At 46.4% G+C, this 10948-nt stretch overlaps 1 protein-coding gene across 1 annotated transcript in view; it reads left to right on the top strand.

Annotated features, from left to right (window-relative positions):
- CRKL (v-crk avian sarcoma virus CT10 oncogene homolog-like) overlaps positions 1-3767 on the top strand; it is a 29682-nt gene extending 25915 nt beyond the window's left edge. Inside the window, exon 3 of the mRNA XM_006768855.2 lies at positions 2538-3767. Coding sequence (XP_006768918.1) covers positions 2538-2672 — 135 coding nt within the window. The 3' untranslated portion in view covers positions 2673-3767. The remainder of the gene's footprint in view (positions 1-2537) is intronic.
- Positions 3768-10948: the final 7181 nt, after the last annotated feature.

Below are 10948 nucleotides of genomic sequence, written 5' to 3'. Positions count from 1 at the left end.
CCCCCACTGGGGATGTGCCCGCAACCCAGGCACATGCCCCTGACCGGAATCGAACCCGGGACCCTTCAGTCCGCAGGCCAACGCTCTATCCACTGAGCCAAACCGGCTTCGGCAACGGTTGGCCTCATTGTATTCCAAACAACAATACAGCAAGTTCCTGCACTGAAAGGCTTAAGGAGGCCAAGGCTTTGGGGAGATGTGCAGAGATTAAGGAAATCGGAGTGTGGTCCAGCTGTAGGGCCTGTGATTTGTGGCATCCCAGTAGCTCCTGCCTACAGAAGTATTCTCTCTGCTCACCCAGGGTTGATTTTAATTTGTGTGTTATTAAATAAGCATTATTTTGTCTTATGTGGTGCTTAAATGTTCCTTTTCTTTAAAAATGGAGTAAGATGATTGGACAGAAGTCATGATTCCAGATTTTCACCAACTTCAGCTTCCAGCTATATGATTTCTATACTCTCTACTCTAACTCAGGGTTCTCATTCACAATCTAGTTTTCCTTATATGCAGATCTGAAATATGTCCCTACTGGAAATGGAAATATGATCTTGAAGTTTTTCTGTTTCATGGCTTCTGTATGATAAGGAAAGGAAATACAAGTTATAAAACTAAGTCCTTGGTCTACTTCAAAGAATAGAAATTTTTTCACAATTACAAAAACATTTGTGTGATTATCTTAGTAGTTTTGAGTAAGAAAGACATTTCTCTTTATCTGTAAATAAAAATTGTGACTTGGAGAGGGTGGGGAATACATAGACTCCAAACACTAATCTTAAAATAATCTGTATTTCAGAAGTCTTTAGTATGTCCCAGATATTTTAAAGCTTAATTCTTATATTAAATAAATATGCTCTCACCTCCAAATTTTTATTTTATTTTAAGGCAAAGCCAGGGAAAACAAGCCTTTTCAGTTGTAATATTCTCCACTGAAGTATTTTACAGTTTAGTTTTTAATAGATGTCTGAAAAAATAGAACGCTCAGTTGCTAACTGCCAAATTTTAATTATTCAACCAATTTAGGTGGTTCAGTTGAGCCTGTGACATTGACTATAATAACTTAATTTATATACATGCAGTTATTTGGCTTTTACATCTTGTTTTTCTCATATACATAAAAAATCTGAATACTAAAGTACATTTTGTTTTTGTCTTAGAACTTTTCAGTGTTAATACCTAATTATTAATTATCAGAATAACTCTTTACAAGCCATCCTGCAATTGTTGAATTGGTGGTTCTCTAAATAAAGGAGTTTGAGTCAGAATTCAGACAGAAAACTTTAAAAAAAATTTAATTGAATTTATAGTGTTCTAACCAGGGAGCTTCAGGGTAAAGTTCTTTTTTTCCATTGTCATTTTGGTAGGTACTCAAAATAAGCCAGTTTCCATAAGATGAGACGTTCCATTTGGTAATAGTTTGTTTTTTTCCATGGAAATGTAGTGACTGCAGTCTTATTTCTCAGAAGGTTTGGGGAATTATGAGTCGTTCTATATGGCTGGGCCCATAATCCCAGTGAACAAGTAGAATGATGAAATCAAACAATGAAGGATGGGAAGGCAGAAAACTCATGGCAGCCAGTCTGCATTCCCAGGGGAAAGATAAGACATTAAGGGCAGATGGTGTCTTGGTAAGAAAAGCCCTGGAGGGGAGGCAGGGTGGTCCTAAGTGCTGGTGGGTCCTGCTGCCTTTGCACTGTAGAAGGTGACAAGGACACAAGTGGCCAGCACTGAGTACTGCCTGGCATTGTACCCCTGCTTCATGGTAGACCAGCCTGTGACCTTGAGGAGGGTTCCAGTCTCTGGATCTTTTATCCAGGCCTACCTTATAGGAGGTGTATGTTTTAGTATATGTGCTGCCGAAGCGAGCACTAGGAGGTGTATGTTGACAGGAGGTCAAGGGGACATGTCTAAAGGAGCCCTGCAGGTAGAAATCTCTGAAAATGTGGCCACACACCTGACATATGGTGTCCATTGAATTAGAACCCAGGCCTATGCTTCATACTCTGGCTAATTTCCTTTTCCATCCTGTTTGGGCCTTTCCCTCAGCTCTTTGCAGCATGATCTCTTTTTATATTGATACTAGAGGCCCGGTGCATGAATTCATGCACTGGTGGGGTCCAGCCAGCCCACCCTGATCAGGGCCGGGGGTCGGGGGGGAAGGGCCAGGGGTGGTTGGCCGGCAATTTGCATATTAGCCTTTTATTATATAGGATATAGTCACATCAGGGCAAAAGTACCAAGTTTCCAAACTTGGTAGACATTGACAAAATGTTAAATTGTCTGCTTCTCAATGGCTTGTGTGGAGATACTTAGTCTCCTATGCAACTGGTGTTTCCAACCCTCCCTCCCACCCCCATCCCCATAAAGGGAGTTATTTCTTTAAGTTCGTGCTTGCTTAAAATGGCTGATCGTGTAAGTTGAGTCCTAAAAAAATGTATAGTTTCCTTTGGATCGGACAGTGTGGGTGATTTAATGTTAACTTTCTCTTTTCTTTGTTTGCAGAGAACATGCTGATTTGTCTTCTTTCTCCATTCTTACAGGTTGGTGATATTGTGAAAGTCACAAGGATGAACATAAATGGCCAGTGGGAAGGTGAAGTGAATGGGCGCAAAGGGCTTTTTCCTTTTACGCACGTCAAAATCTTTGACCCTCAAAACCCAGATGAAAATGAGTGATTGCCGTTGGCCCTGTTTTCTACTGCTTAGTTATTCTGTCCGTCATAGTCTCCTTTGAGGGAAAGCATTCTATTTCATAGGCAAGTTACACTGCATTGCCGAAGTCCAGCTTTCTGCAGACTGGCGGTCTCATACATGTTTGGAATGCACACAGTGGCTGCCTCGGCATTTGTATCATAGTTGTATTGTCAAAGAGTAGCGGATTTTAGAGTTCTTTTGGATCATAAACTGGAAATACTGGTGGAAGCACACGAATGGAAAGAAGTTGACGAGGGAAGGGTCCTTCTCATCACTGCCCTGTTGTACTTGTGACTGATTCTGTCATGTTCATCAGAGAAAGCTTGAGGCCATGGCGAGACATTGCACATTACTGTTCCACAAGCAGCGGCTCAGTTCTAGTTTGTTTTTTCTTTAAAGAGCAGAGCAAGTGAACCTTAAAGAAGAGGAAATTCTGTCCTAAACTCCCCATATCTGGCTCTTCTCTTTTTTTCTTTTGGTTTGGTTTTGGAAGACTTAATTAGGCTTGTGTGTTCTGAACAGGCTTTTAAGTAGCACATTGGATTTTTGTGATATCACAAGGAATGACACGTGCCTCTCAGCTTCCAAATTGAAGCTACTGTAACTGAGGAAATGAAAATACAAATCTGAAATGGAGGCCTGTATTGTCTTGGTTGGCAGTGGTATCTTTTAGCCATATAGCAAACAACACCAAAAAAATCAGCAGTCGTGGTATGCCAAGCTGTGTGGGCAGCTTCTTGGATTACATTGTCCCCAACAGCAACAATATGGAGGGTGGTTTGGGGAAACCTTTGCCCATCTTCCCACCTTATTTGCCAATGACAGAAGCATATGGGGAGGGGGGTTCTTGGCCAGTTTTCTGTCCTGTGGTTCAGTGAATAAACCCCTTTAAGGTATAAGACTTAAGTTTCTTTAAAAAGGGAGGTTGTTCATAGAATCATCTAATTCATTAATGAATCTTTAAATTCTCTCTGAAGCCTAGTCCTCCCTGCTACAGCCTGGACTCACCAGGCTGCAAGAGAAAGATGGTGCTGCTAATACTGGTTCTACAGTCTGTGTGCCCATGATGCTCTCCAGTAAAAAAAATGCAGAGTCTGGAAATTGCTTAATACATTTGATGTCTAATGTTTTAATGACTAGGGAGAACCATTAACTAATTTTACCAGTAATCATTTACCAGGTTTTGTTTTTAATATGTTTTATTGATTTTCAGAGAGAGGATGGGCGAGGGCTAGAGAGATCAATGAGAGAGAAACATCATTGATTGGCTGCCTCCTGCACGCCCCCTACTGGGGATCGAGCCGCAACCTGGGCATATGCCCTAACTGAGAATGGAACCAGTGACCTCTTGGTTCATGGGTCGATGCTCAACCGCTGGGCCATTTACCAGTTTGATGTTAAAGTTTCCCTGTCAGCTGAAAGAGGCCTGTTCATACAAGCCAACTGGTACAAATCGCTATAGCAAACCAGAATGCTGGAACCTTTTTGCAGTTCAGTCTGCTCTCCCTTCTAGACACTGGTGAAGATGGGCCTCAGCTCAGAATGAACACAGCAGACCTAGAGATGTAGCAGCAACCTAATGAGCAGTTCTGTATCATTTAAATTTTTCCTTAAATCAGAAATAAATAAATAAATAAATTTTTCTTTAAATCAGTATTCTATCAGGCAGGTAACACCATATTATTAAAGAATCTTGATAGTGCTCCTGTATGAAAAAATTAATGATCATTTGGGAAAAAATACACCGTGGCTGCCTGTCTGTAGTTATCCTGAAAGAAGACAACAATCATCTCTTCCTAATCAAGTGAAAACTGTGGCTCTGAAGGTACCCATCCATTGCAGTTGCCTCTTGACAATAGTTGGCTCAGAACATAAGAAGTAACATGCCATTTTGGAAAGCAAGGTTTCCTTTCAGCCATGTCTGCTGATCAGTATAGCAAGACCCACATCATGTAGAGCACTTCAGAATCAGAACACTCACAACCTAGATTTGGCTTCATAGTAAGTCTGCTCATCACTTCAGCCCACATACACGTCTCCAGGACTGTGCTGGAGACTTGGAGCCTCAAATAAGGTGAGCTTTGAGTTCTGAGCTCTTAAGATATGTGCCAAAAGTAGCACCTTTTTTACTTAGAACCTTACTAGTTTTTTAATCAGGCAGGGAAATTCTCTTTTCACACTAAACATACAATAAACGGCACCCCTGCCTTGTTTTCATGCCTGGGTTCCCAGCAGCCTGGGAAGACTGCTTCAGAAAGTGATGTGAATCTTCCGAGGAGCTGCCTTCCTCCTGGGCACACTTCCTTTTAGGATTGTTCATTATTGCTACTTGCTCTACTGTTTGTCATGTAAGAAAATATTGGGATGTTAAATTATCTCACTTGGGAAGTGAACAAGTTACGTACTAAAGGACATTGACAGTTTGATTCAAAACTTATTTATCCTGGGAAGGACCTCCAACACAGGAGTCATTCTTGTCATTTCTGCATGGTGTGGTCCCATCTGATGACACGGTTAACAAAGAGGAGGACACGTGGGCTGCCATTTGACGACTTAAAGTGGCCCAGAGGAGACGGCTTCTCTGCTCATGGTTGGAAAGCTGAAAGGAGGGAAGGACAGCTGCTCCCTCCTTGAGCTCAAGCATCCCTGGCACTGTGCTAACTTTCTTTTACAGCTGTTTACAGACAAGGCGGGCCGAGACAGACGGCCACTGCTCTTGTAATGTTTGCTCAGAGGAAAATGAACATTTTATTTTTGAAAAGGGATGATGTGTTTTTGTGCCAGGTGTTTATAATTTAATCCTTTAATATTATGTTCATTAACTTCTTAAAAATGAATGAATTCTTGTTTTAACACAGTACCTAAGACTAATGTTTTCTGTGGACACCACTGAGGTCTGCCTCAAACTCCACTCTCTGGGACTGGAGACCAACGTCCCTGGTAACTGCTGACAGTGTGGACACTGCGCTAGTTGTTTATTCTAAAGGAGTAGGACAGCTCTCTGAGACAGGGTCGTTGTCTCTGCAGGAGGAACAGTGGCCTTGCTTCTAGACGGTCTTCACTGTGTGTTTTAAAACAACACAATACTCTTTTGACCTGTAACTTAAAGATCGTAAATTTCAGGCAATAATATTTTCTGTGTAAGCTTTTAAAATTATTTTTTGGGATCATAGCTTGTTTTATTTTGTGCTATAAAATTAACAGTATTAAATTACTTATATTCTTAGAACACATCGAGTGTCTTTTCTTAACAGATTAGTGCCTTTTTATTTTTGTATTTCATTTTACGTTACTGGTCCCAGCATCAGAACCCTTGTTTCCATGGCCTTGTTTGTACATTGTCTCAATAAAACTTGCATCAGCCGGTGGTGGCAGCAGCTTCAGTGTTTCGGTGTCTCCTCAGTGCTGCCTGGAGGTACTCAGCCCCGACCAGCCTCCTAGCAGTTCCTGGTGAAACACCAGGTGCTTCACGGAGCATAAGTCCTGCAACCCAGCCCTGCTACTGACCATGAAATAGAATGGGATCTTACATCAGCCCTTCCACACCACAGCTCCTCCCCACAGAAGAAACCACCTGGTGCTTAATCTCGGCCTGCTGAGGATGGGGCAATAGTTGCCACACTTTATATCACCAAGGTAAACTTAGATGTTTTTCCTAATAGGTCACCATATCTGAAGGCCTCTTAAATATTTGCTTAGCATGAGCTAGCCAGAGTTGAATTGTTTCAAACAGAAGTCACAGAAAATGAGTAGCCTCATCCCAGATCAGGGCATGATATCTGGCTTTTAAAAATCCTTTTCTGTTCCTGTCTGTACATGGGACTCCTGATGAATTCTGGGGACCTTTAGGTGGCCACTTGAGGTGCTGGCAGCTCACTGATTTCCCTGACACCCCTCAGCCAGAGCCCTGTTCCCATGCCCATTTACTAGTATGTGTATTGAGAGGTCCGAATTTTGTGGTGAACCTCCGGAAATGAGTTTCAGGAAGTGCCATATTTATATAGAACTTGGCACTTCCTAGCGATTTCAAGAATCTGCAGAACTGGAGAAAAGTTTGTCTTAAATGGAAATAGCAAAACTGTCAAATCATTCTTGAAAAAAAAATGTGCCGGGGACACCTTTAAAAAATACTTTTAGTTTGAAAAGGTGTTTTGGTCAGCAATCCTGGACTGGGTTCCTCTGAATCAGGGAACCCTTAGAAATTGGGGTGGGGGCTGCTCTTCCCCAGAGGCAGCTGCCACAGGGTCTGGTGGCCATACACACCCCATTCTCCTAGGACAGGAGTGGCCCAGCTCTGCCATCGCTAAAGTGGGAGTGGGCACCAGTGGAGGAGGGCGGTCCAGAGCAGGTGGTAGGCCAGGGAGGACAGCCCGCACCCACCCACTCACCAGAGAGCCCTGGGGAACCCCACTGTAAAGGCTAAGGGGCCTGAGGAAGGGGAAGCCTTTTGAGTGGGTGCCTGAGGCACAGGCAGTAGATGGTCAGTAACTACATAGAGGGCAAGTAAGGGCTGGTGCCAAGAGAAGGGACAGCCCAGCTGGCCAGAGTGGCTCAGTGGTTGAGTGTGGACCTATGAACCAGGAGGTCACAGTTTGATTCCTAGTCATGGCACATGCCAGGGTTGCAGGCTTGATCCCCAGTTTGGGGCTTGCAGGAGGCCGTCAACAATTCTCATCATTGATGTTTGTATCTCTCCCTCTCTCTTCCTCTCTGAAATCAATAAAAAATATATCTTTTTAAAAAGAGGAGGGACCTGGGCAGGGCTGTGCCAGGTCAGTAACCAGAGGAGGGGATCCAAGCCCCAGTGCCAACCAGCCAAGGAATGGAGATTGGCAGCCCAACTGAGCTCACCAAGACTCATGCTCAGTCCTTGCCCCGCTGTCTCCTGGCCTCCCTGCTCCCTTCCAGTCCAGTGCCAATCCTAGTTGCTGGTATGTTTTACTCCTGAAGACCCATGTGAAGAAAACCCCTTACCTAGTTCCTCCCTGGCCTGCGATAACACTCCATGCCATGCCCCTGCCCAGCACCCAAAACTCAGGCCAGACTGGACTGACATTCTGAATGCCCCAGAATTTGACTCCATACCTCCTTGCCTTTGCCCACATGTTCCTTCTGCTTGGATGCCCTTCTCTCCTTTGATGAACTCCCAATTGGTACATCTGTCCTTAGCTTCTGCCACCTCCTAATAAAGCCCTCCTGACTTTTCCGCCCCTCCCATGAGGACTGGAATTAGGACTGGTGCTCCCAGAGCCTACGAACAGAACTTTGGGAGGGCCCAGGCTGGGCTAAAGAGGCTTAGGGGGGCTGGAGCTAGCTTCAACAGAGTCGGAGAGAATCCAGAGAACCCAGAGGGTGCTGGGAACATGATGGTCAGACTGTAAATGAGATTGAGCAGGAGAGAGACTAGACTGCAGTAGCCAGAGCAAGCTAGGGAGTCAGAGATGAGGCTGGGGGTGGGGCTTCACCCGCACTCCCCAACCTGAGGATTCCCCCAACTTCTGCTTCTAAAATAAATCACTAAATAAATAAATAAATCACTAGCTCTGGGCATACCACCCATCTCGCCCCTCAACACAGCTGGCTTCAGCTCAGATGTTGGCTGTGCTGTATCAGTACCCCAACATTTCCTGTGGATCTGTTAGTCAAACCACGGTCTCCCTATCTGAAAATCCAGGGAAGAGGCCCCCACTCTCAACCCCTTCCCTCAGAACCCTAAAGTTCAGGGAGGGACATGCAGGCCCTCAGACTGGCCTCCAGGGGGCACCAGTGTTAATCACAATGTTAGACATTACAGCTATCCCATTTTAACTAAAAAAGGACTATCCTGCACGCTGGGGTTGGAGACCCTAGGCTTGGGGGGAGTGAGGAATAAGGAAACTGACAGGAGGGGGAAGATGTAAGAGGGCAGAGACAGGCTTGCTGCACCAGTGAGGGTACTCCAGGGCTGGCGGGGAAGGGCGGGGAAGGGATCAGCCACTTGCTTCTCAGAACTTAGCAACCTCCTTTCTGCCTTTGGGGTGTCTGCTGGTCTAGGGGGATCTTAGCTTCCCCAGGTCACCTCACTGTATCTCAACCTGGAGCTTGATTTCCCTCTTTGCTGACATTAGGTATTAGCAAGGCTCCTATCACTTTGTCAGAATCATCTTTGGGGCTAGACCAGGGCCTCAGGCTACCCAAGGCTCAGAGGGAGGCCTACTGATGGTCCTTGATCCCCTTGTCCATGACACCAACCCAGTCTGGCCGCCCTCCATGAAGCAGCACTCAGAGCCTAACTCTACTTCTAGCTTTTGCTCCATAGGGATCTTGCAATTTCTGCCCCACCATGGGACACCAAAGCCCTGAGCCCAATCCCCAGGGCAAAGGGCACTACAGTGGGCTCCCCCATGTCAGGAAATCACCCCAGGTTGTTTGCCTCCTCAGCCCCCATGCTGACCTGTCCTCCAAATTTTCTCTCTGGCACCCCAAGCTCAGTAGCCCCCACCCCACACAATCTGAGTGCCTGGCTCTGAACCTGTTACGGTGTCCTGGAGGCAGCCCCAGCTAGGGGGCAATGCAATTACCCCCATGTTTCCTGGGGAACTGAAGGCAGAGGGGGTTCACTGATTGAAAAGGTCACAGAGCAGGACTTGGACTCTGAACTGGAGACACTGAGGCCGTGGCTGAGCCTGGAAGGCCTTTCCCGTCCAACTCCCACCTTTCAACCTTGTAAGCCCAGCACAGCCTAAGCCAGCCTGCCAGGATTCAAGTCTGTGCTCTGTCACTCACCAGCTTTGTGGCCTTGGGGAGTCCTGAACCTCTCTGAACCTCAGTTTTCCCATCTGTAAAATGGAGATGATACAAAGAGGAACTTCCTCCTCAGGCTATTGTGAAGATTAAAGTAAATGAATGTGAAGCCATAGCCATGGTTTTGGGGCACACTGTCGTCCTGAGTCAGGTAGGGAGTGGGGTAAGGGTTGGGGGCACAAGGTCAGCATGTATATGGAATGGTGGTAGGCTGGTTGGAGGATAAGGGCACTGGGCCCAAGCAATGCCATCTGCCCAGTGATGGGCCTCTCCTGTGGCAGTGGCAGCGGCAGCAATCAAACTGTGAAAACCACACATGGCCACAGAGGATGGCCTGAGCTGAGCCACACGTTCCCTCCATGCCTGGGCCCCACACCCACCTGCATGAGTGAGACCGATGCAGGCCCTGGTCCTGCCCCTAGAGAAGACTCAACCTCTGAGCATCCCCATCTGCAAAATGGGGACGTGGGGGTTGTGCTGGCCCCCAGGTTGTGCTGGCCCCCCTGGAGGAGGTATGGCATAGTAAAGGATTCCCTCCAAAGGCTGTGTTGTCATCCTTACGGGAGAGCAAGGCCAAGAAAGGGGAGAGGCAGAAAATAAACAAGGACCCAACTCACTCAAACCACCAAAGAAGCAATAATAGGACAACAGAGTTGGTGGGCCCTGATATGTTTCTTACACAGTCAGTGAATACTAGTTTGCTAGTGAGACAAAAACACAGCAGAAAGATCTGGACAGTGGGGACAATGAAACACTGAGGTCCAGGAGTCAGGTGTCAGGTCCTGATGGAGTCAGAATATCAGGTCCTAGATGTTGATCATGGAGCGCTTCATGGAGGAAGGACACGACACCAGGGTGCACCAGGATTTCTGGGGACTCGGGTAATTAAATTCTCCTGGTATAATGATAGGTGGGAAAGAGAAAATGTAATAAAACACAAATTAAAATAGAACATAGAACATATAATGTTCTCCCCATTCCCACCGCCAGAGGGGAGGGAGGGAACTAGGAGACCTGGGAGACTGAACCCCCTCCTCCCCAAGCCGGTCAAGGTATCTGAGGGGCAAGCGGGAGTGAGTCGGGTTTTCTTTCTTGGAGAGGTTTCTCCGGGTGATTCAACTTTTCCCCATGGCTGCCCACGGATGGCTCAAAGGCAGGATATAAAAAGAAAAGGAGCCCGAGCCAGTTTGGCTCCTTGGATAGAGCGTTGGACTGCAGACCAAAGGGTCCCGGGTTCGATTCCGGTCAAGGGCACGTGCCTCGATTGCAGACTCTTCCCTCGCCCTCGCCCGGGTCAGGGTGCCTGCAGGATGTATTTCCCTCTCTCTTCCACTTTCTCTAAAATCAACGGGAAAATATCCTCGGCTGAGGATTAGAAGAAGAAAAAAATCTGAGGGACCCGGTGCGCCTCCAGCTTGGCGTCCCTTGGGGTTCGCAAGGAGCGCCGGGGTCCCGGGACCTGCCAGCGTCCCGGC

This window comes from Myotis davidii, unplaced genomic scaffold (genome assembly GCF_000327345.1).
Source record: "Myotis davidii unplaced genomic scaffold, ASM32734v1 scaffold223, whole genome shotgun sequence".
NCBI classification, from domain to species: Eukaryota; Metazoa; Chordata; class Mammalia; order Chiroptera; family Vespertilionidae; genus Myotis; species Myotis davidii.
The sequence above is the reverse complement of the archived record's forward strand: the minus strand, read 5'-3'. Positions and strand labels throughout refer to the sequence as shown.